The 27,410-nt window shown below is 18.2% G+C and overlaps 7 protein-coding genes across 7 annotated transcripts; 4 read left to right on the forward strand and 3 right to left on the reverse strand.

Annotated features, from left to right (window-relative positions):
• Positions 1-785: 785 nt before the first annotated feature.
• PRELSG_1435600 (D-ribulose-5-phosphate 3-epimerase, putative) lies at positions 786-1,469 on the forward strand (the record flags this gene model as incomplete). Its single annotated transcript, XM_028679428.1, has 1 exon — positions 786-1,469. The coding sequence occupies one exon, from the start codon at positions 786-788 to the stop codon at positions 1,467-1,469; it is 684 nt and encodes a 227-aa protein (XP_028535143.1).
• A 1,069-nt stretch (positions 1,470-2,538) lies between these two features.
• Positions 2,539-3,903, reverse strand: PRELSG_1435700 (conserved Plasmodium protein, unknown function; the record flags this gene model as incomplete). Its single annotated transcript, XM_028679429.1, has 1 exon — positions 2,539-3,903. One exon carries the CDS (start codon positions 3,901-3,903, stop codon positions 2,539-2,541), a length of 1,365 nt encoding a protein of 454 aa, XP_028535144.1.
• A 2,362-nt stretch (positions 3,904-6,265) lies between these two features.
• Positions 6,266-8,125, forward strand: PRELSG_1435800 (pre-mRNA splicing factor, putative; the record flags this gene model as incomplete). Its single annotated transcript, XM_028679430.1, has 1 exon — positions 6,266-8,125. The coding sequence occupies one exon, from the start codon at positions 6,266-6,268 to the stop codon at positions 8,123-8,125; it is 1,860 nt and encodes a 619-aa protein (XP_028535145.1).
• A 740-nt stretch (positions 8,126-8,865) lies between these two features.
• Positions 8,866-15,420, reverse strand: PRELSG_1435900 (conserved Plasmodium protein, unknown function; the record flags this gene model as incomplete). Its single annotated transcript, XM_028679431.1, has 2 exons — positions 8,866-13,739; positions 13,875-15,420. 2 exons carry the CDS (start codon positions 15,418-15,420, stop codon positions 8,866-8,868), a joined length of 6,420 nt encoding a protein of 2,139 aa, XP_028535146.1.
• Positions 15,421-16,086: 666 nt separating this feature from the next.
• PRELSG_1436000 (cell cycle associated protein, putative) lies at positions 16,087-24,081 on the forward strand (the record flags this gene model as incomplete). Its single annotated transcript, XM_028679432.1, has 5 exons — positions 16,087-16,424; positions 16,623-23,151; positions 23,356-23,704; positions 23,825-23,928; positions 24,043-24,081. 5 exons carry the CDS (start codon positions 16,087-16,089, stop codon positions 24,079-24,081), a joined length of 7,359 nt encoding a protein of 2,452 aa, XP_028535147.1.
• A 671-nt stretch (positions 24,082-24,752) lies between these two features.
• Positions 24,753-26,096, forward strand: DRN1 (debranching enzyme-associated ribonuclease, putative; the record flags this gene model as incomplete). The annotated part of the gene is made up of 1 exon (XM_028679434.1): positions 24,753-26,096. The coding sequence occupies one exon, from the start codon at positions 24,753-24,755 to the stop codon at positions 26,094-26,096; it is 1,344 nt and encodes a 447-aa protein (XP_028535148.1).
• A 326-nt stretch (positions 26,097-26,422) lies between these two features.
• Positions 26,423-27,397, reverse strand: TSR3 (ribosome biogenesis protein TSR3, putative; the record flags this gene model as incomplete). Its single annotated transcript, XM_028679435.1, has 1 exon — positions 26,423-27,397. One exon carries the CDS (start codon positions 27,395-27,397, stop codon positions 26,423-26,425), a length of 975 nt encoding a protein of 324 aa, XP_028535149.1.
• Positions 27,398-27,410: the final 13 nt, after the last annotated feature.

Raw genomic sequence — 27,410 nt, forward strand, 5'->3', positions numbered from 1 at the left:
AATCATTTATAAGAGTGTTAAGAAAATACATTCTTCATTTTTTTTAAAATTTTTTATTTTTTTTTTTTTTTTGAAAAAAATTAATCTGCACAAAAATTTCATTTACTATGATTTAAAAAAATATTTGTTTATTATAAAAACGCATAAATATATGAAAATGTATATTTATTATATAGATTTTAATAATATATATACATAAACATATATGCGTCAATATATTAAAAATGTTTTATTAGAATATTCTTATACGTATATATATATATATATATTATATATATTATTTCAATTTTGTAATTTTTGAAAGAATATATCATTCATTGAATATATAATGTTCTCTCTTAAAATCAGAATACCATTTAAAAAGTGTGTAAAATAATTCGTTTCTTTTTAATTAATTAAAAGAAGATTTTTATGCATACCTTTTTTTTTCAACCTTTAATACATAAGTATATATAATTCACAAATACATAATCATAAATTTACATATGCATTTTCTTTTGAAATCATAAAAGTTTTAATTCCATTTTTTTTTTTCAGATTTTTCATTTCAAATTTTAATATATAGGGCATAAATATTTTAATATTTATACTTTGCTTTCTTTCTATAGAATAAATGTAACTTTTTTTTTTAATAAAAATATCTTAATTATATCTTAAAATTTTTTTTTTCTTTTATTCATAATTTTTATTTGTTAAATTATCTCATACAGAGGGAAATCACTTAAAAAAAAAAAAGAAGAAAAAAACAATTTAAGTATACATATATACATTAAAATAAAGAAAAAATGTGTGCTTTAAAAGCCATAATTGCCCCATCTGTACTTGCATCTAACATAAGTAAGCTAGCTGAAGAAACACAACGAATGGAAACTTTGGGGGCAGAATGGATACATTTGGATGTAATGGATATGCATTTTGTTCCTAATTTATCATTTGGTCCACCTGTTATTAATAACTTAAAAAAATATACCAAGAAAATATTTTTTGATGTTCATTTAATGGTAGAAAATCCAGAAAAATATGTAAGACTTTTAAAAACATCAAATCAAATAACATTTCACTTTGAATCCTTAAATGAAAATATTGAAAAATGTATAGAATTAGCAAAAGAAATAAGAAATAACAATTTATGGTGTGGAGTATCTATAAAGCCAAAAACAGATGTAGAAAAAATTCTACCTTTACTAGATACTAATTTAATAAATACTGTTTTAATTATGACTGTAGAACCTGGTTTTGGCGGACAATCATTTATGCATGATATGATGACCAAAGTTTCATTTCTTAGAAAAAAATATAAAAATTTAAATATTGAAGTTGATGGAGGATTGAATTTAGAAACTACTGAAATCGCTGCATCACATGGTGCCAATATAATCGTTGCAGGAACTAGTATTTTTAATGCGGATAACCCTAAGTTTGTTATTGATACTATGAGACAATCTGTACAAAAATATTTAGAAAATTAGTTTTTTCATAAATTTAAAAAACAATAACATACCATACTTTAAAAAAAAAATATATATCTAAATTTTTTTTTTTTTTTATCTATTTTTTTAAATAATTTTAACTTTTTCGTAATTCATTTTTTTTTTTTTTTTTTGTATTATTTTTAATATATTATGTTGTATATATTTAATATGATATTCTAATATATGCCAATATAAAATTTCATAAGATAAGATGCTGTAACTCTTTACTTTTTTTCTATAAGTATATGCATATTAAAGGGGAAATGTATAAAGTAAAATTAAATATTCATCTAAAAAATATGTTTTTATATACAATAATTTATGAGACTGATAAATAAAAAGAAAAAGATAAAAAAGTTCAAAAATAAAAAAATGCAAAAGTTTTGTTATTTAAAGAGTAAAATTAAAAAAATATAAATGTGCCTTATTAAGTCTTTATTAAAAATATAGATAATAAAGGTATAACACTTCTAAACAAAAAAAAAAAAAAAAAAAATAATAAAATAATAATGAAATGAAATGTATAAAGAAAAAAATATAATATTTACAATAATATTTTGTTTTTTCATCATAAAACCTTAAAGAATTTTTAATTAAGGGAATTTAAACTACATTAAAATTTGCATGTTTTAATTAATGCATTTTAGCACTCATGCATTAAATATATTGATAATTAAATCGGAAAATAGCTTCTAGAATACAGTGTTTATATAGTTAAATAGTAAAAACTAAAAATCATGCATATTTATATATTATTTCTTTATAATTATCTAATAATATTAAAAATATACGGTTGTATTATGTTATTTATTATATTTTATATATTCTAAATTAGTTTATTAATCATTCTATTTAAGTATTTACTTATTTTTTTTTTTTTTTTGTTGATAACATAATTCTAAAAAAAATATATTTTAAATATTCAGAACTATTTTTATAATAAAGATCTTCATCAGTTGATTCAATAAAAAGAAAAAAATGTTATTTATTTTCCTGTATTTTTTTGCTTCTATATATTTTATTTTATCATTTTTTTTTTTTTTTGATACTTGTACTATTGTTACTGTCACATATTTAGATTATATGGGACAAAATTAGCATTTCTTTCCATATACATATTATGATTTCTAACATGAAATTTACTTTTATAAGTATCTGCAGTTTCATTAGATTCGTAATTATTATATGAAGATCTTAACATTTTTTCTACATTTTTTTGCGGAAAATAATAAATTTTATTTTTATTATTTTTATTTTTCTTAGCACTATTATTATTGTTATTCATTAGCTTCTTATTATTAATATTACTATTATTATTATTATTTATTTTTTTATTTTTTTTAAAATTTTTAGTATTTTGCTTCAACATTTCATTTAATAAGTTTGCATTTGCATCATCGGGATTACGCATTATGTGTAAAAGTATATTCAACTTTTCCATATTATTTTTTACTAATTTTTTCCACTTTTTCGCAGATATTAATACATGATCAGGGTGATGACAAAATAAACAATCATCTCCATTCATACATGTATTTCCATTATAAACGTGTGCACATGGCTTACATATTCTTTGTTCATGCTCTAAATTTTGTGAACATTTTTTATAATAATTAAATAATTTCTGCACTGAAAAATTTTTGGATAAACATTTAGTTGTGTTCAGATTACTTGAATCACAAGAATTTAGGATCATATGCTCATTAAATACATTTCCTGTATTTATTTTATTTGTATTACAGTCGTCTAAAATATCATTTGTTTTGATTAAATTCATTTTAGTAAAAGAACTAGATATATCTGAACTATCGATTGCATCAAAAGTAAAAGTTTTTATGCTGTCTTGAGGAGATAAGGAATTGTTATCTTCAAAAAAATTATATTCATTATTTACATTTTTTTGTATTCCAGAGTAGCCACCCATGGTATACCTTCTCCCTTTTGTTGAACAATAAATGATATTATTATCAGGAGAAATTGATATACATGCTTGCTCATTTAATGTTCCATTCTTATTTTCTGCATATATATATATATTATTATTATTAAAAATGATATTGTTTCTTATGTCATTTTCATCACTGTATTTCGGTGGTAACGTTCTAAAATATTTAAACATCGAGTAATCAATATCTTCTATATTTTTTTCTATATTTTCCAATTCTGAAAATCTTTTATTTACAACATATTTTACCTTTTTTGGTGAAAAATCTGCATAATTTGATTCAGTTCTATAAATTTCACTATTTATATCAAAACAATTTTTTTCATCACTATCTTGCTTTAAATGAATTAATGAGTCATATATTGACTCCTTTTTTTGTAAATATACATCAAAATCTTTATATTTTTCTTCATCCATAACTGTTAAATTTTTGTTTAAATTTTTTACGGAAAATGCATACTTCGCTATGGGTGAAACTACATTCATTTTTCTTTTTACTCTCCTTTTTTATTTTATTATTATTTTTTTTTTTTTTTATTTTATTTTTTTCTTTTTTATAGGTTATTATTTAAAGGTAAAATAAATTAATAAATTTAAATAAGAAAAAAAAAATGTAAAATACAAAAAAAAAAATTTTATTTCCCCTTAATCTTGGTATACACATTTAGACCTCTAAAAAAAATTTTTTTTTAAAATAAGTGTATGCATTTCTTTAACTATATACATATACTTTTCTTTAATTTTTTTTTTGTGAAATTTATTTATAAAAAACATAATATACTTTTGGATTAAAAAATTACCAGTAAATTTTTGAATACATGATATATCTTAGTTTCCTAATTTTTTTTTATAAGCTATGTTTTTGTTTTTTTGTATGTTTTAGAAAAATCAGTTGAAAATTATTCTGATAAAATAAAGAAATTTTCAATATTTTTTTTTAAAGCATATTTTATAAATTTAAATTTAAAAAATTTTTTTTTTTATTAATTGAAAAGTTACAACATATATCGCATTTTTAAACATTTTAATGACCAAGTTTAAAAAAAAAAAAAAAAAATTGAAGGTGTCTATGACCTCGCAAAAGCAGAATTATCTCAAAAATACTATCGACAAGCTAAAATTATTTAGTATGAATTTTTTAATTTTTTTTTTTTTTTTTATTCTAAAAAAATAGCTATTTAATTTTTGTTCTGAAATATCAACTGTAATTTATTATTAAAGAGGGGAACATAATTTGAAAATTGATAACAAAGCATTTATTTCACATTTAATAAAATTACATACCTATAATTTGAACGACTTCAAAAAAAATAAAAAAATATATTTATATATTTCGTTTATCTGTAAATCCTATTTACAAAACGCTTTTATAATAAACACAATATTAAAGTACTAAATAATTCTTTGTATCATAAGTCACAACATTATATCTTATTTATATTCTTTAAATAATACTTTTTTTTTAATTGAGTTAAAAATAATGTGAACTTTTTTTTTAATTTATCGTAACTTAAAAATAGAATCAATTATCTTTTAATTAAGGATAACTTACATTTATTATATAATAAATATTAGTTTTTTATTTATATTGGAAAGCATAAATTTGTTTTAAAATACAATAGTATTTTTTTTTTTTTAAGCAATGGTCATATTCTTTTTTTATTGACAAAAATTATTATAATTTAAATGTCACAATTTCATTTAAACTTAAGTTATATATTATTTTTCATTAATAGAAACTATTATTACATTAGTTATAGAATGATATTGAAAAATTAAGATAATTATTCTAGAATTCTCATATAAGAAGTTTATGCTTTTTTGTGAAGAAATTATTTAATAAATAATAATGAAAAAGAAAAATTTATTCAATAAAAAAAACAATTAATTTTAACTGAAACTGTAAACTACAGAAATATAATTTATAAGTACTTTTAAAATAACTAGCCTTTTTTTAATTATAGTTTTAAAAACAATTTTTTTATATAAACAAGTATATTAAAATAATTAAAAAGGAAAATATTCAATAACTAATCCTTGAAATATGTTTAAATTTATAAAAGAATACATAATTTATGTTTTTGCATTTGCTCAAGAATTCTATAAATATTTTTAAACTTTCTTTTATAAATAAAATATTTTGCTAGCAATATATTTGCTCATTTAAAATATTTTTTATAAAATAAATTTATTATTAATTAAAAAAATATTATTAAATAAAAATATCTACTTTTTCACATTCCATTATGTTTTAAGAGTTTATAGGGAAAAATAAATAAATAAAAAATAAAGCGTGGTAAATTTTTATAAGAATTATCATATTAAAAAAAGGTTACTCATTAAAACTATTTATTAATTTAAAAAATTATTGACCAAAATATAAAAAATAATTTTTGAAACCATAAATTTTTAAAATAGTGAGAGGGTCACGTAAAAATGATAACTTAAAGTTATGAACATATAAAGTATTAATATCTTAATTATTAATTTAAACATGAAACAATATTATTTAAAATAGAAATTAATAAGTAAATCAGTAATTTATATATAGTTTAATAAATTTTTAAGAACATTTAAAAAAGTATAATAAAAATTTTTATAAAATGCAAAATTTATTGAATTTTATAAAAATAAAAAAAGCTTTCTATTTTATAAAAGCTGATGAAAAACAGAGTTGTAAAGAATATATGTTTATAATTTAAAAAAAAAAAATTGAAATTGAATTTTTTTTTTCTTTTGTGTTCTAATTCTTTTATAATTGAACAATTTATTAAATATATTGATATTTACATATATGTACATATGCATTTACTTTTGAAGATATGTGCATGGATAAAATATATAAATCATGGATTTATTGAAAGAGTATGAAGAAGATAATGAAGAATTGGGAACGGGATATGAAAAAAAGTCAAGTGAAGAAAAATTCAATAATAATGATACAACAAAGGATACCAAAGAAATTCCAAATAATATGGATAAAAAAAGTAATGGGTTAAAAGAAGAAAATAATAAATTAACAAATATATATTCCACAAATTTAATAAATTGTGCCCCCGATGTAAATATATTTGATTTAGAAATAAAAAATTATAAAGAAAAATTCCAAAATATAGAAAAAAAAATTATGTTTGATGATCCAGGTTTTCATAAAATACTGAGTAAGCCACAGCAAGGACCAAGCATAAATGAACATTATAACTTTTTAAAAAATGCAAATAAAAATCATTTTAATGGGAGTATAGAAACAACTTATTTGAATAAAAATGTATTTGATTTTCAGTATAATCAATTTAATGTAATGGGAATAACTGAAAATCCTTCATTAAGAAATTTTTATAAAAGTAATTATGAAAATTTTATAATATCAAAAAATTTTGATAATGATATAGAAAAGAAAGATGGGTTAACTTTAAAAAGACATAACAAAAAGAGGGTAAAAGATAATAAATATGCGTCAGAAAAATATAAAAGTCCGTGGGAATGTAAGGAGGAAGACACAAAAGGAGATATGTTAAAAGACAATAAAAAACAAAAAAATACAGAAAATAATGAAGAAATTAAAAAGGATAAAGATAAATCAAATATAACAAAAAAAAATATATTTATAAAATTAGAATCCTGCATATTAGAAGAGGCAATAAAAAAAAATGTAGTAAAAGAAAAAAATACTATATATGATGACAAAATAATTTCAACCTTGCATATAAATGAAGAGAAGGATAGTTATTTTAATACGTCATGGTTTGAATTACCATCAGAGCATAAAGAAAGAGACTTTATAATTGAAGAAAATTTTCCACCAAAAAAAGAAATTCACGAATACAAGGGACATAAAATGGGAGTACAAAAAATTAGATTTTTCCCCCAAAATGGAAATTTTATTTTGTCTGCTTCCTTAGATCATACATTAAAATTATGGGGTGTATATAAATCAAAAAATTGTATAAGAACATATAAAGGCCATTTTAAAGGAGTTAAAGATGTTCTATTTGACAAAGATGGTACAAATTTTTTAAGTTGCAGCTATGATAATAATGTAATTTACTGGGATACAGAATATGGAAAAATAAAAGGAGTTTATAGTCAAAAAAAGACACCATATTGTTTATGTTTAAATCATGATGATCCAAATACGTTTTTAGTTGGTGGCGCTAATAATAAAATATGCCATTTTGATTTTAGAACTGGAAACATTGAATTAGAATATAATGAACATTTACAAGCAATAAATACAATTACATTATGTGAAAATAATAAAAAATTGATCAGTACTTCTGATGATAAAAAAATTTTTATTTGGGAATATGGCTTACCAGTAGTGGTTAAATATATATCGGATGCTTCCATGTATTCAATAACATCGGTTTCTGTACATCCAAGTAATAATTTTTTTTTATGTCAATCTATGAATAATACGATAACTGTCTACGAGGCAACAGGAAAATTTCGATTATTTTCGAGAAAGACTTTTAAGGGTCATCATAATATTGGTTACTCTATCAATGTTTCATGTAGTAATGATGGAAAATATGTTATTAGTGGAGATAGTAATGGAAGTTTATTTATTTGGAATTGGAAAAAAATGTCAAATTTTAAAAATATCAAAGCACACAAAAATGTGTGTATTGATTGTGCTTGGCATCCTTTTAAAACATCCATGTTGGCTACAGCTAGCTGGGATTCAACAATTAAATTATGGGAATAAAAAAAAACAAATTTCTTTTTTATTACGAGGTCATATTTTTTAAAGTATACATATTTATTATATATATATTTATTAAATTCTCAAATTCATTTTTTTAATGATATACAAACTGTATTTTTTTTTTCTTTTTTTTTTGTTTTTGTTATAAAAACACATTTTAATAAATTTTATATACTTTAGATGTTAATTTTTTTCTTCAGTACAAAAATTAATTTTTTTTGTATTACCTTTTATTAATTTTACATTTTCCTGTTCATATATCTATAGAATATTTGAACTCATTTTTTGTACATTTTTCTAGAAATTTTAACTTATGATTATTTTATTTTATTTTTTTAAACTCTACAAGGAAAAAAAATTTAAGAATAGGGTTAATTTAATATTTAAAAAAAAACATCATAAAATAAAATAATTTAAAATAAACTCAATATAATGAAAAAAAATTCATAAAAATGTAATATATATTGGAAAGTAAAAAAATAACAAGTCAAATTAAACAAAAAAAAAAAAAAAAAAAAGTAAAAATTATTTAAAAATTACAAGTATATAAATGTTGCACTACATAAATTCAGGTAACTTCAGAGATTTTTAAATCAAGAGAAATCTGTAAAAAAAAAAAAAAAAGAAAAAGACATAAGGATTTGTTGGGTTAAATTATTAAAAAATTTTAAATAAATTATATAATTTAAAATAAAACAAGTATTTTAAAATAATAGTTCTACATAAATACTTTAATAATTTCATATAGAATTTTTTTTTCCAAATATATTAGAATATGATAATATATATATATATATAGAAATATTACATTCATTAAAAAAAGGATTCAAATAATTAAGAATATTTAAATTATCTGTACGTATTTGAACAAGTGTTGATTTTTTGTATATATAAAAAACTAACAATAAATGATGTCTTGGAGGTAAAAATATTCCTATGAACTTCTTAATAACGTTATGATTTCTATTATTATTACAATTATTTTTATCTATTTTTTTTTTTTTCTTTTTCCTTTCTTTTTTTATTAAATAATAATATTTAGATAATGCTAAATAAAGTATTTTTCTGTAAATTTTTTTAAATAATTTGTATTTTTCTGTATTTAGATTCTTCAGTACAATATTTTTCCTAATTTTCTTCCTTTTCGTTATAATTGGCTTATGATTAATAAAACACTTAAAATTTGTCTTCTGATTTATAGAAGAATATTCTTTATTAAATATATTCAGATCACACCTTTTTTTAGTATTCTTTATTACCTTTATTTCTTTTTTAACTATATTTTCTTTATCTAAATTATTTGAATAATTATAAACACATATTATAAAATCAAATAATTCTTTTAAGTGTTTCGGTTTATAACATTTAAAAAATAATATTTTTCTTTTTTTCGACATTCTTTCTTTATGAATGTTTTTCTTAGAATATTTATTTGAATCAAAATCATTTGAATAAAGAGAGTAGTTATCAATAAAAAATTCATCAAATATTTCATGCTTTAATTTTTTTTTTATATTGTTTCTTTTTATATAATAAGCACAATAATTATCATTCAAGTCATAGGTTTTTCCTATGTGCATATTATACTTTGATGAATTATAAATATTCCTATTTTTTATATTAGGATTTTCTTTAATTAAAAAAGGGTGTAATTTTTCATTGATTACTTGCACAATATGATGTGATAAACAATTTAAGTATTTAGCTGACTCGTACATTTTGCATATTTTATTATTCCATAAATCTTCAAAAATATATTTCCAATATTTGTAAGACGCTTTAAATGGTAAAAAAAAATCATTAAAATTAATTTTATATTTTCCTAAGAAGCTTTTAAAAGTTTTTTTTTTTCTATTTAGATAAACTACATATGCATAAAAATATGTTGTAATTAACAATTTTACATCTACTTTAATTAATAATTTATATTGATTCAAAATTTCTCTTTTTTTTTTTAAATTCAAATTCTCATTAATATTTTCTTTTTTTATATAGCAATTCAATCTTTTAAAAAAGTTCTTTTTTAATTTGTATAATATTTTATAGTTTTCTTTTTTAATTAAGTCTTTTTTTAAATATAAAAAATTATTACTGCTTATTTTATTTTTTATATATTCTTGTTTATTTATTCTATCGGTTTCTATTTTTTTATATTGATTTAATTCTTTTTTTTTTGTTTTATTTTTTTTTTTTGAATTTCGTGTTAAAGAGTACATCATATTTTTAACTTTTGTTCCATAAAATATATAGCTATATGATACGAAATAAAATTTATTATTCTTTAACGCAAAAATTTTATTTCTTTTAAATACGTTATATAATTTTGCATTTCTATATACTTGTTTACCACAACTTTGAATTTTTATCCTTATTTTATTCTCATTTTTAAAAAATTTTTTTTTTTTTTCTCCATTTTCTCTTTTTATATTATTCTTTATCTTACTTTTAGTGTTCCTATATAAATTTACATTATATCCTTCATTTATATTTTCAGTATTTACATTACAAAATTCTTCCCTAATGCTCCTAGAAAATTCAAAATTTGATTTTTTTCTATTGTAATTACCTTCAAAATTATCAACTTCATTAACATAAAGGTTATCAATTGTTTCCTTTTTATTCTTATTATAAGTACAATTTTTTTCAGTTTTAATAATAGTGGTCATATTTTCTTCTTTATTACAATTATTACCGCAACTATTAACATATGCATCGTTGCTATTACCATTGTCTAAATCTTCATTATTATTTAGTTCTATATATGGAATATATACATTATGCATATTAATAAAATCAATTTTATGAACAAAGCAGATATTCAGACAAAACAATTTTTTATTATTAATTTTTTTTTTTTTTTTTTTTTTCTTTGGTGAATTATTTATATATTGTAAAAGAAACGGAAAATATATATAATGATGATTATTAACAATAAAATTATAATAATTTTTTATATCATAAGATTTATCCTTATATATACTATAAAATAATTTAGAATTAAAATTATCATCATTATAATACTTATTTAAAAAAAAATCGTCTTTATTTTTATTTTTTTTCTCTATTCCATAATTTTGAATATAAAAAATACTACAACCATTATCATTCAATGCTAGAATATTTTTTCTGTCTAATTTACAAAATTCTAACTTTATATAATTTGATTTAATATTCTTATACATAAATTTTAATTCGCTGCATTTTTTTTCATTTGTTGATTCATTTATTTCTTTTTTTATATAATCTTTAGAATTTGATATAGAACTATTTTTAGTTAAATCATAAGAATATGCTTTTTCACTTCTTAATTTATTACACTCTAAAAAAGATATTTTATTTTCAATTATATTACTATAATAAATACTAATTTTATATAAATATGCATTTTTATTATCTTTAATATTATCTAAAATACACAACATATAATTATTATAAATATCGTGATGTTGCAATATTATTTTTAGAATTTTAATTACAATTATATAAATTTTTATTGAAAACTTATATTTTTTCAAAACATTATTTAATATTTTTGTAATCAAATGGACATTAGCATATCTTATTTTGACTAAATGAAATAAAAAAATCAAAAAATTCATTACTTTATACCTTGGATTTAAATTTTGTAAGTATTCTAATATAGCATTTTGAATAAAGTTAAATAATTTAATTTCTTTATTTGTATATAAATAATGTAAAATAAATAAAATTATATTCATTTTATTCATGTTAAATAGCAAAACATTAACTACTATAATTTTCAGCTCGTTTTTTAAATTATAGCATTTACAAAATTTCAATAAGTGATAAGAAAACATTAAAAAATTTTTATTATTTATGTGAATCTTATCTTTTGTAGAAAATGAAAAGATAATATCATCTTTATTTACGTAATCCTCCTCCACTAGGAAATTAAATGAATTTTCGTTTAGATTTAAGAAACTATTATTTCCATTTATATCATAAAAATATAATTTGTTCTTACTTGTATATTTTCTCTTCTTTTTAATAAAATTATTTATGAAATACTTTAAATTTCTTTTATCTATGTTATTTTTTTTTTCTTCATTGTCAAATAAAATTGATGAATAAATAGTACGCTTGTTATATTTGTATGTTCTTTTTTTTTCTCTATTATTTTCATGCATATATCCTAAAATATTATTAAGCTCAATAATATAATTATTTTTACGATTCTTAAAATATATTTTTTTACATTTCTTATGATTATCAGATTTATAAAAATCTTCTATATCTTTTTTAGATGATTTAATTTCTAAATAGACATATTTTTTAGAATTGCTATTTTTCTTTTCTATATTATAATAATTGTTTATTTTTTCTTTATTTAATAAATCAGTAGAAGCATTATTAAGAATATTTATAATAGAAACATTCTTTGATGAATATTCTGTTATTTCGTAATGATAATGTGTATACAAATTTTTGTATATATCTAATAAACTTATCGTTATATTTTTATTTTTTATTAATTTTAAAATAAAGTAATACTTAATAATAGCTAAATCTTTACAATCTAAAAAATTAGGAAAAAATTCTTTTATATCCTTTGCACATAAATTTACAATATATTTTTTCTCTAAAAAAAAAGAAAATATATATATTATATATATTTTACTAACATTTGTATAATGGTTGTTTTTAATAACCAGTAATACTTTCTCATACATTTCATTAATTACTTCTTTATCTAGATTTCCATATAATATATACATATATTTTAAACATAATAAAAAATGATAACTATTAGAATAAAAAAAATAATTATATTTTTTTAATAAAATAACAAAATCACTTAAAAAATATATTAAATAAGAACCAAAATGAAAAATTAAGTCAATATTATTATTTAAAATGTTTCTTAATTTATCTCTTATTAAATTTTTACAATTTATGAATATTTTAAATAAGCACTCCTCTTTTCTTCTATTAGTATAGTTATCATTATTTACATTATTTTTAGAATTATCTTGAATTGTATTTGTTGTATTATAAATTTGAAAAAAATATTCTAATGTATTTAGATTTATATAAAAGGGTAGTGTGATTAAACTACCGTAAAAATAATAATTTCTTATTCCTTCTAATATATACTTACTTTTTCTAAATTCTTGTAATTCTAATCTTATATAATTTTCATTTATAAAATTATTTATTTTATTTTCTATTTTTTTTATTTTATTTATACTTTTAAAGTTGTTTTTTTCTTCTGCTATATTTAAATTACTTTGGCCATGATATATATATGAAATATTTTTATTGTTATATATATCATCTGAAATTGATAAATTTTTATCATATTTTATATGTAAATTATCAATAATATGATATTCTATCAAAATATTTATGTAATTAAATAAAATAAAAAAATAAAGATACTCTAATGATTTGATGACTATATCATCATTGTTATTATGTAATCTAATTTTTTTCATTTCTTCAATTAAAATAAATAAATCTAAGTTATTGTTTTTAAAATGTTCATTATTTGTATTTATTAAATGGATTTCATAATAATTTTCTTTTCGTTGAAATTTGCAAATATTAGAAATGGTTTTATTGTATATATCCCCTAATAAAGATGACAAAATACCTATAAAAAATTAGTATTTTAAGAATATTATTACTGTTAATATTATATATATATATATATATATAAAATAAATTAAAATTACTAATATAATAATAAAAAAGAAAAAGAAAATATATCCACATATGTATGTATAACCTTTATAAAAATTTTCAATTTCTAATAATGATAAAATAGAATAATATTTCAATATTTTAATATTAATAAATTGATGAAAATATAATTTTTTCGAATTTTTTTTTTTGCTTTTTTCGTAAACTTCAATTGAACCGCAGTTATAACATGGAAAATTAATATTTGTTTTATTATTTTCTTTTGAGTTTTTTTCTAAAAAACTTTTTAAAATATAGGTTCTTTTATTATCTAAATTATTTATTTTTGTTATGAACTTGTTTTCCAAAGTGTGTTTATTTAATATATAAGAATTTTCATTATTAAAATGGGATAAAATAGATGAGTTATCTAAATAAAAATACGAATTAACATTAAAATTGTTTAGAACGTTTAAAAGAAATGATATGAATTTATACACCCACTGATATAAAGAAGAATTAAATAAATTAAAAAATAATATAATGTTTGTATAAAGAAATAATAGGTGTATTTTTATTATTATATTAGCTGATAAAGCTTGGAATTTTATATTAGCTATATTTAAATCATTATTCGGAAATAAATTAATAGGTATGTAAGAATGCTTATTAATGAAATTATTATTTATTATCAAACGTAATTTCTTTTTCTTATACATATATAATTTTCTAATTTTTTCTTTAGTAACAATATTATACTCAATATATTCTTCATTATTTTTGGCAATTTCCTTTTTTCTTTTATCTTTATTTTTAAATGATACACTATTTTCATCTTTATTTCCTTTTATATATTTTATATCATTGTTACTTAATTTCATATATCTTATATTTGAATTACCATCACTTATAGATGAAGAACTCATGCAATCACTTAAAGTTGATAACTCATCTTTATCGTCCTTATCTAATAAATTAAAATTTTGTTTATGATACTGTATTACTGATTCATATAAATATAAATATTTTTTTTTTCTTATTAATAAATTAATATTTTTATTAGTTTTGCTATATACTTTTATAATATCAGTAAAGAATTTTTTAAAAGTATAATTTATATATCTCTTCAAAAAATACTTTTGATAATCTTCATTATTTTTAAATATATAACTCAAATGGAATATACTTAAATATATATTTTTATCTTCTATGTATATGAAAATATCGTTAATATAGTTATTTAAACTGTGTATGTCAACAAAATTAACAAATGACTCATTTGTTTTTTTTTCTGCATCTTTCTTTTTTTGGTTACATCTTTTTAATTTATTGCTATTTAAATTGTTATCTCCATTTTTCTTAAATTTATAATATACACCTTCATTGTTTAATATTAAATCAATTATAAATAATAATTTTTGAATGTTTTCAAAAGACAATATAAAAATATTGTTTGAGATAAAATCAATATTTTTTAAAATAATTGAATTAATGATTTTATTGTTAGCATACCTATTATTTAATTCAATGTTAACAATTATCAGAGATAATATATTATAAATAATAATTTCAAAAAATTCATCATCTAGTTTATCTCTTTTTTTTGTTTTATTCTTTTTTAGAATTCTATTAATTTTTTTATTACTTTCCATTTTTTTTTTTTAATTTTTTTTTCATTTTTTTTATTATTTTTTTTCATTTTTAATATACTTTTTTTTTTTTTTTTTTTGTCAAATTTTAATGAAAGAAATAAAAAGATAATGTATATTTAGTATATATATAATTTTATAAATATATTTCGTATAAAATATATATAAATGTATGCGTATATTTTTTTTTTTTTTTGTATCGTTCTGTTAATATAAAATAAATTTCCACGTAGTTGATATTACTCTTTTTTATTTATCTTTTTTTTTTTTAATATCTTTTTAGTAAAAAAATATTTAAAATTTTATATTGATTTTTAGTTTTTTTTTTTTTTAGCAATAATTTTAAACTTAATACTATTTTTATTTTATTTTTTTTGTATTTTTCTATTAAATGTGTATTTTAATTTTACTATTATTTATTGTATTATACATACATATATATATATAAGTACATATGTGTACTTATTAAATCCGAAGATCTAATAATATATTTTTAAATTTCTTTTCTTTTCTTTTCTTTTCTAAGAATTACTACTATGTTTTTAAATGTGTAATTCCATTTTTTTTTTTTGGTTTTTTTTTGAGTTTCTATTTCAGTATATTTTATTTAGTTAAAATTCTTTATCTAAATACCAATGAGTATTTATATATACAAATGACTTAATAAATATGAGAAATATATCAAAGGATAATAGAAAAATTAATTTCTTAAATTTAGACAACGAAATAAGAGGAATAGAGAATGACTACAATAATAATTCTAATACCATCGTCAATTGTTTCAATATAAATAGAACAAATGAAGAAGTTTATTTCATATCAAAAGAAAAAAATAAGTTATGTACTTTAAAGGATTTAAATTTTAATGGTGATTACTTGTTTAAAAAGAAAAAAAAAGGAAAAAAGTTTACTATCAAAAATAATGAATTGATTTTAAGTAATAAATATGATTACTTTTTGAAAAAAAAATGTGAGATTTTTAATCCTTTATCATTTAATGATAATGGGTAATGTTAAATAATATGCATTTATATATATTATAATATATTAGGACTTTTTGTTTCATTTTTTTTAATATATCAATATATCTTTATTAAAGCTTTTATTATACTATCATTTTGTTTTATCTATTTTTTTATGTTTGTTACTTCTTCTTTCTTATCTTTATAAATATTTTAATTTTTTATTTTATTTTTTATTTTTAGTGAAAACTTAAGCAGTATACATGATATTTATTACATATATAAAGATGGATCGGATATTTCTGATATAATTATTAAAAGATATAATGAAAATATATATGTAAGCATATTTAATAATATTATAATTATTATAAATCCGTTAGAGCATGTAAAAGCTTTTTATAAATTATTATTTAAAGCAAAAAATAAAAATAATTATATATTTAATTCTTTTATAAAAAATGCTTTAAAAAAAAATTTAGGAGAAGATGCATTTGATTTTATTTCAGATAGAGAAGAATCTGAGAGTTCAGAAGAAATAAAAAAAGTAGTTAATTATATAAATAGAAAATCAGAACTAAAAAAAAAGAGTTTACGAAGTTTCAAAGAAATTAAAAGAAAAAAGAAAAAAAACTTGATTGAAATTAAAAAAGATTTAATTATTAATAACAACAATGAAATAATAGAAATGAATAAAGACATTTTAAGTAAAATTCGTATAAATTTTAACTTATTGTTTAATATTAATAGCAATTCAAAGAAATTAGATAACTCTACTGATTTTAATAATATATATATAGCAAATCAGACTACATGTAATTATTCTAATTTTGAAAATAAATTATTATTTATATACGGTGAGAAATACAGTAATCAAAGTATAATAAATAAATATATTTTCAAACATATAATAAAAATGGAGAATTCTGAATTATACCTTATGTATAAAAAAGTTATGAGTATCCTTAATTTATTTTTTAATTATGAGTGTTATAATTTTATAATACATTATTGTAATGAAAACAAAATATTATATTTTAATATAGCTCCTTTTTTTGTATATGATCAAAATAACGTAACAAATATTTGTACAAAAATGACTGATTTTTATAAACAGTTAATCCGTGTAAATATTGAAAATGAAGAAAAAAGTTTTGATGAAAGCATAAAAAGTAATATAGAAAATTTCAATCATTTTAATATATTAACAGATAATTTAGGATATAGAAGCATTAAAGATTATTATAAAACAAATAAAACTTCTAATTATGAAGATATTGCAAATAACAGACCTGAATTAAACAAAATAAATGGATATAATGATAATCATTCTATTAAAGATAATTTTGTTGATATTCCATTTATTTTTTTTTTTCTCCTTGAAAGTATATTGATAGACAGTTCTAATAAAAATTTAAAAGTATTAAAACTACATCCTTTAGATATAAAAAAAATATATATAAATTATATTGAATCTCCCCATATCAATTTTAAGATGTCTGACATTGAAAGAATATTTTCTAATTTTTTAGAAATAGGTTTTACAGAGAATGATGTTAGTTCTATTAACAAAATAATTTTTGCAATTATTTTTATAAATGTATATATCAATATTAGAAAATGTTTAAAAATAAACAAGCAAGAAACATTAAATCGTTTAAAAATACAATTAATTAAAATTGAAGATTTTATGAAATTAAGAAAATGGGAAATGAAAGAAAAGAAAAGTGATATAGATAATTTTGTACATAATGGTTCCAATAATTCTTCCTTTTTGCTTAGAAAAAAAAGTGAGCAATCACGTGAAAGTAATTATGATAATTTATTAAGTTTTAATATTGATAATTATTTAAGTAGTAGTTTAAGCTCGTTTTCGGAGGTAGATGAAATTAATGTAATTAATAATGTTGTAAAAAAAAAATATATGAAAAAGAGAAGTGGAAATGATAGTGGAAACAAAGATAGTTATGAAAATTCGAGTAGCAGGCAATTGGAAAATAACAAGTCAAGTATTAAAAAATATAATATAAGAGAAGGTAATGAAAACAATAAAGAATTAAGTAGTAATATTACATCTGATGCAAATAAAAGCTTATGTAATAAAAAAAAAAAAGAATCGAATTATTTTATAGTATTTGCTGGCCATATACTGGAAGAATATATATCTTTTTTATTGGATATTGATTTAAACCTTTTTGTTAATGTTTTAAATAATACAATAAAATTAAAAAATTTGTGTACAAATATTTTTTTTAGATTAAAAATAAAAATAATAAAGCAAGTAAATGAATTTCTAAAGAATACTAGTAGAAATGTAAATATTAAACATTCCTTGTCTATTTATTGTAACAGTGGTTTGATAGAAAATTTAGTAAAAAGCAATAAAGATCATAAAAAAAATAATTTAAATGAACTTATTAATAATATATATGATGAAGTATTACATTCTTGTTATGTGAAAATGTCTTTGTTTAATATCGACAGTTTTATTATGCATACATTAAATGAATTAGACGAAAAACAAGTTAATTGTGAATATGCGATATCTAAAAGTATAGAAAAATATAGAAATATTAATGATTATATTTATAAAGGTGATACAAAAAATTCATTTGATTTTCAATTCGATAAAGTTTATTTTGGTAAAAATAAAATATTAAATTTATTAGAAAATTTTACATATAAATATTTAAGTGTTATAGATTATCAGTGTTCTTATAATGAATCAAAAAAAAGTCAAAGTTTATTCATAAAAACTGAATATTATAAGATTATGTACATTTTTTTTCTTGCAATAAAAGAATTAACACATAATTATAACGAAATATATATAAGAAAAAATAAAGGTAGTGATTTAGAACAGAAAGTTATGGAACATTATAATGAATCTTATATAGAGAAAAAGTTAAATGAATTAATAGAAGATATAAAAAAAAATAAAAAAGATAAATTTAGATCAAACATATACAAAAAAAAAAAACAATTCTGTATAGTACATTATAATGATAAAAAAACAATATATAGATGTGATAATATGCTTTTAGATAATGTTAAATATATATATACAATGAATGATATTATTCAAATTATTGAAAATAGCCATATGAAATTTTTAAAAAATATATTTTTTAAAGATACTGTTCCATTAAAAGGATTTAAAAGCAATTACTTATATGATGAAATTTGTTTTTTTATTAATACGGTAACAAGTACTTATGAAAAATTTTATGTTCTTGTCTTTAATGAAAAAGAAAAATCAAACAAAGATTTTTTTCTTCCTAAATATATTTCTAAATATATTAAACACAACGAAATACTTACATTAGATAATGAGGGATTTTCAAGTTTGCGTAGTAATATTTTCAAAAATAATTTTTCTTTATCCTTAAATAGATTATTATCCAATAATATGAAACTTCATAAAAAAAAATTTTCAAATATGGATTCTAATACTGTGGAAAACATAATGAATTTTTGTGAATTTAACAAAAAAATAAATAAACATCATATTACTTCTTTAATAAATAAATTAAATCTAAATAATATTTTTAATTATCAATTGAAGTATTTATATTATAATTTAACTTGTTTATCTTTTATTAAAAAATATTTATTGTTGTGTATTCATTTCAGCAAAGATGAAGATTTAATAAAACTTTTAAATTATTATGAAACAAAGCATAAGAAGAATTATAATAAAGAAAATGAATACTACCATACCAATTATGATGTTTCAAAAAGAACATTAAATAATCATGAATACATTTATGAAAAAAATAAAATTTTACCAAAGAATATAGGAATGGGTAACAATGAAAAAAACTTTAATTATTTAAATAATTTATCTATTCATGAATTAGAGGATTTATGTAAAATAATTTTATATAACTTTAATATATCTGAAAATATATTTTATTTTCAGAAATATATATTTATAAGAAAATATGTATATTTTATTTTAGAAAATTTAAAAAATGAATATTTAAAATCAGTAGTACCATATGTTCGAAGAATAGAAAATAGTTATATATCTTATAAATATAAAAAATTTAAAATATTATATAGACATAAAATTATGATAATACAAAATTATATGAGAAAGTTTCTTTTTTTTCGTAATTATGAGAAACTAGAAAAGCAAAAAAATTTATTAGTATCCTTTTTGATATTTTATAGCTTTATAATTAGGAATAAAAATTTTGAAGAAACCAAAGAAACACTAGAACTATCTCGAGAGAATTTTATTAGTAAAGAAAAAAAATTAATTAGACACGCTGCTTGTTTATATATACAAACACAGTTTAGAAAAATAATACAGCAGAGAAAGTATAAAGCATTGAAATTAGAATTAGCAAAGAAAAAAGCTATTGAAAATATTAATGCAGTTATTAAAACTTATATAACACAATTTAAAATGGTAAAGAATATAAATGAGGTAATTATTCCTAACAGGTGTGCTACTTTAATTCAGTCTTATTTTAAAAAATATATGTGTTTAGTAAATTTTCAAAAAAAGTTGTTTTTGAAAATATGTTTTTTATCTATAAAAAGAAAATATATGATGTATTCCAATGTAGTTTCAAAAATGAATTATCATTATTTACTAAAAAATATTTATAATAGAAGTATAATTAAAAAACAATTTAAAATACCAGAAGCAGTGGTTAAAATTCAGAGTAAATATAAATGTTATGTTGTTGAAAAACAATATAATATTTTAATAAATGCTATATATTTTACTCAAGCATATATTCTTACTAGTATAGAAACTATTAGATATAACAAAATTAAAAGAAGTATATATAAAATTCAAATTTGGTGGAAGAATTTCTTTAAATTAAAAAAGGCTTTTTCTATTTTTCATATAAATATATATAGCAATGCTTTTGAAAAAAAAAAATATTATTTTCTACAAAAAAATAATTTTCCAAATTATTATTATTATATTTTAAAAGAGCAAAAGGCATTAAAATTGTTAAGATATAATATTTTGCTAAAGCAGTGCTATTTTTTTTATTTTAAAAAATTACAAAAAAAAAATCACTTGTTTAATATTGTGTTTAATTTAAAATTATATAAAAATATATCTTATTACTACACGCTTCCATGGGCTTACAAAATAAACTCAATCCTTAAAATAATTTATATGAAACATATGTTTCAAAATTATACCAATAATAAAATGAAAATTTTATTTAGCATTCCTGTTTTTGAATCAATACAAATTTTTGTTGGGAAAACACATACAATTCTTTTAATTAATCAAAAAATGAGTAGTGAAGAATATACATATAATGTAGATAAAAATAAAAAACATTATTATTCTAAATTTGTTTACAGTGTTGGATCAAATGATAACGGTCAGCTCGGTTATTATAATTTATTTGAAAATAATTCTTTTCTTAACTTGAATAATTTTCCAAAGAGTTCTGGCAGAGATATAAATAAAAAAGATATAGGAACTATTACAGCTAATGAAGAAAATATGAAAAATAAGAAAAACTTATATGAAGAAATTAAGAAAAATAATAAAAATTCAAAAAAAAAATATCAAACAGAAACGAAAACAAAAAAAAAACCTGATATTACAGATAACAATAATAAAAATAATAATAGCTGTAGTAGTAGTATTAGTAGCAATTGTAATAAAAATACTTCAAATAACAGCATAAATTATAATTGTAGAAATGATAATAATCCTTTTGATTATAAATTAGATAAAAAAAATGCAAAAAATGAAAAAAAATTTTATGACAAAAATCAAAAAATTTTGCAGCATTTAATATTTCAGTATAAATGGAAATACATTTCTAAAAAATATATATCTGAAAATTATTCAGAATCTCTACATGGCTTAAATGATTATAAAATAATAGAAAGGAAAAGTAAAAATGGAGAAAAAGAAAAAGTAATCCAATTTACAAAAATAATAAATGAAACTAATAAAATTAATTATATCAGCTGTGGTTCCGAGCATACATTAGCTCTTTCTGAGAATGGGAATGTGTATTCATGGGGTAGCAACCTGTTTGGACAATGCGGTCAGATATATGAAAAAGCTATAATTAGATATCCTACAATTATTAAATATTTTTTAAAAAATAAAATCCTTATTAACTATGTGGATTGTGCTTCATATCATAGTGGATATGTTTCTAGCACCAATGATTTATATATTAGTGGAAATTTCTTTTTTATTAATTTAAAATATTTTAATAATAATATTTATGAACCTACATTTTTAGTTTCTGGTTGTATTAATATAACATGTAAGGACAGCTTTAATATTTCTTTGAGAACAAATAAAAATTCCCTTTATATATGGGGAAACAATTATAAGTGTATATTAGGATTAAATAAAAAAAAATTGATAAATCTAGATGAAATATCTATTTATCCATTAACTAAAATTTCTCCTAATATCAATGTAAAAAAAATCGTTTGCTCAGATAATTTTGTTTGCATAATAACTAAAATAACTGATAGTAAATATTCATTATACATATGGGGACAATTCTCTATTATAGAGAAAAAAGAAAATATACTCAATACAACAGGTAATAACAGTATATTTAATAAATTTAAACTTAAAACAAATATGCTAAATAGTAAAAGTGAAAGGAAAAATGAAATAGATGAGAAAAATAATATAACTGATAAAAGCAACTCTAAAAAAAAAAAAATATTTATAGCTAATCCTACACCTGTATATCATGATTTATGGGAAAGCATTGAACCTATTGATATATGCTGTGATTTGGATGAAATTTTGGTACACATAAAAAAAATTTTAAATTTATTCATTTATTAATATTAAAAAATAAAATAAGTTTATGTGTATGTATATATATATGTAAAGTAACATATATAACAAAAAAAATAAAATATTAAAAAAAATTTAAGTATAAAATAATATTAATCATGAATATATTTTTTTTTCACTATTTTAAAATAAAAATTTTCATATATTTAATAGGTATTAATGAATAATTTGTGTTTATATGGATTTAATTCTGTAGAGGTTTTAAATAAGGAAATTAAAAAAACGGAGGAAAAAGATATAAAATTTTTTAATCCTTTTAAAAAAAATGAAAAAGAAGAAAAAAAAGAAAAGAAAATAATTTATGAAGAACCAGAAGTATATGATAATATAATTTCCTTAATTCCATCCCTTTATATGTTTAAATATTTTAAACCTTCATATTTTAATATAAAAAAAATTCATTGCAGCTATAATAAGAATAGTTTATCAATTATGAATGCAACGATGGGTGAATATGAATTACCTAAATTTAATGAAAATATCGAATATACCACACCATCTGGTAAATTTATCTTTTTTTTTAATTTCCAAAGATTTATATATAGACATAAACTTCAAAAAAATAAATATATTTTTATTTACATTCAGATTCATGTTATTTTTATTTTTTTGGTATTTTTAGGTGATATTGTAAAATTTCCTGAAAAGGTAAAAGAAGCTATTTTAAAAAGAGCTGAGAAAAAATATGATAAATGGATTAGATCAAAAGATGATCCTTATATAAATGTAAAAAATAAAATAAAATAATTATATTAATAGCAATAATAATTTTATATAAAATTTCTTAAGGCATCTAATATTTATTTAAAAATTATTAAATTTTTTTTTTTTTTTTTTAAGCACTTCTTAATAAAAAATACAAGTGATTCAGATAATTAAGTTTATTCTTACTAGAATATGAAAATAAGTCAAAATTTAAGTTCTCTTTTTTCTTTTAAAATCGTTTGTTTTTGTACTTATTAGAGTAAGGTTTTAGATTGATTTGTAAATTCCCATAAGATAATTAAGACCACCGTTTTATATAAAATATATTTTTTTTTTTATGTGTTATCGATTATCTTGAAATAATATTGAATGAAAAAATAAAACTAATTTGTGTTAATTATATGGTTGTCTATATTAGGAAAAAAAAATTCTATATGATATATATATTATTTTTTTTTTTTAATTTTCTGATAATTTTTTTTTTTTTTTTTCTTATATTTTTAAATTAACAAATCTCTAATTACTATAATACATAAAAAAAAAAAAAAGAGAAATATATAAATTTTTATAATTATAGTTCATACATAGATTTATAAATAGTTACAATAATTTAAAAAAAAAAATTTATTTTTTTTTTATAACATAAATTATAATATTTTTTTGTATATTATTAAAAATGTTTTTTTATAATCTTATTACTTTTATAAAATAAATTTTCTTTCTTTCTTTCTTTCTTTCTTTCTTTCTTTCTTTCTTTCTTTCTTTCTTTCTTTCTTTCTTTCTTTCTTTCTTTCTTTCTTTCTTTCTTTTTTATTCTGTGAAATTAATATATGCTATTTGTAAAAATGAGTAACATTGATGAATTTTATGAATATGCAAAAAATAATTTTTTAAATTTTTTAAATAAAAATAATATAAATTCTAAAAATGAAGAAAGAAATAAAATTCAAGAAAATAAAAGTATAATTAAAGGGATAAATAAGAAAGATTTATCTGATATAGAAAATTTAAAAAGCAAAGAATTAATTGACAATGAAAACTATGATGAAAAATATAAAAATTTTATAATGAAAAAGAAGGAAAAAAAGGAAAAGAAGAAAAAGAAATTCAGAGAAAATTCTTACAGTGTATCGTCTTATGACGAAAAAAATGATTCTAGTAATAAAAAAAAGAAAAAAAAAAGGAAATATGAAGAATATAAAAAAATTCAAAGAGAAAAAGAAAGAAAAAAGAAAAAAAAAAAAGATATAGAAAGAGATAGATATAGAGATAGAGAAAGAGAAAACAAATCATATGTTGATGATTCTATCAGTGATGATGATCAAAATAACCCTAAAAATGAAGATATATCTCCCCCTAATGATTATCAGTTTAAAAATAATCTTGAAACACATCTTCCAGAAAATAGTAAACTAAAAATAAAATTAGAAAAAATAATAGCTGAAAAAAAAAATAATATGATGCTAAAAAACTCATTAAACAAAAACTTAGTTGATTGCAAATATTGCATTGATTCCAATTCATTTAATAAAATAAATAAATTAAATGTAGTTAGTATTAGTGATAGGTCATACATATGTTATTATAATTATAAAAATATATTCTTAAAGGATCAGTTGTTTATTTCACCTATCGAGCATACAACTAGCATAACTAATACTAATTTTGAAACAGTTAAAGATATACGTAATCACATGAAATCATTAACAGCTATGTTAGAAGCAAATAATCATACATGTATTTTTATTGAATTCAATAATTGTTTTAATTCGAGAATTGAGTTAATATCTATGAGAAAAACTAAACATACATATATAAATTGTTACATAATACCAATAGAGCTATTAGAAAAAGCAAAAATTTATTTCAAAAAAAATTTAGATGATATAAATTCTTTATATAGAGAAAACAAACAGTTAATTATTACTGATAATAAATATGCACCTTATAATATAATACCTAAAAAAATTCCATACGTATCAATTAATTTTTCTCTTGTTGAAACATATATACAAGTCATTGAAAATAATTATGATTATATAAATATGTGTAGATGCATTTTTACCGATCTTTTTAAAAAAGACAAGCTATATAAATATTTTACTAATTTTCAGCAATATGTAAATGCAGTAGAACAATTTAAAAGTTTATATGAAAAGTATGATTGGACTAATTACGTAAATAAATAATATCTAAATTTTTTTTTTTAAAATATATATCATATATGCTTAAAAAGAAAAAGAAGATATATATTTAGTATATGTTTTAAAAAAAAAAAAAACTACATTTTTAATGAATTAGTTATGAAAAAAAATGATTATTTTAGTAATGCATTAACAAAAAGGTTAAGTTTCAATGGATTTATTAATAATGAAAAAATGAAAAATTTAATGAATTATTTAATGAAAAAAAAAAGGAAAAAATTATATTTAAAGAACAAAAAAAGAATTTTTAATTTAAAAATACAAAGAAAAAAAATATTTTTAAATATGATAAAAAAAAATTAATAAAAAATTTATATATAATTATCTTCATAAATAATTTTATATTGATCTATTTTTTTATTTTCTTTTTTTTCATCTAAATAAGTTTCTATGAATTGAATTTCAGCTTTTTTAATTTCATCATGATTTTTACATAACTTATATTTATCTAATAATTCTTTGTTTAAATTAGTAAAGTTAATACTCCATTTATATATGTTTAGTATATCATTGCATTGTTTATTATAATTACATATATATAAACAGAAAGCTAGTGATTCTAAACATGAAAGCTTATAGGGCTTTCCATAGTTGATACTATTAACTGCAATAATATAGGGTAACTTTCTTTGATTAGAATATTTTATTTTTTTTAATAAATCTAATGATTTCCATGAGCAATCAACTACTGATAATCCAAAATTTTCAACAATATGTTTATCATTTATTGAAAAATATTTTTCACAAAATGGCGTTAATACAATTCCCTTAAATTTTTTATTTGCTTGAACTTTCTTTATTTTTTTAAAACGATATAGTTTTTTACATGAGCATTTTTTATTTTGACACTCCTTGTAATCAATCATAAATAATTTAATTTCATCTCTATTTTTATTGATATTATCACTATGTTCACTTGTGCATTGGTTTTCATTATCATTTATTTCATTTACAAATTCATCTTTTTTATCATTAATATCATTATCATCATCAGGTTCTTCATTATCGCTAATTTCTTTTATACAATCATCTTTTCCATTAAATTCAATTGTAGATTGACCAGAACTGTTTACACTTTTCTCATTATCCAAATTCATTTGTTTTTGTTTTTTTTTGCTCTTTTTTTTTTTCATATTGCTATATATTTCATTGTTTTCATCTCCTAATTCTTTTTTATTGTATTCTATATTTTCTTTATTTCTATCATTTTCTTTTTTTCTTTCATTAATTATTTTAATTAAATTATGAATTGAATATTTTTTTCTTTCTAAATAGCTATTCTTCATTTTGTTTTTTTAA

Source organism: Plasmodium relictum (assembly GCF_900005765.1).
Source record: "Plasmodium relictum strain SGS1 genome assembly, chromosome: 14".
Classification (NCBI taxonomy): Eukaryota; Apicomplexa; class Aconoidasida; order Haemosporida; family Plasmodiidae; genus Plasmodium; species Plasmodium relictum.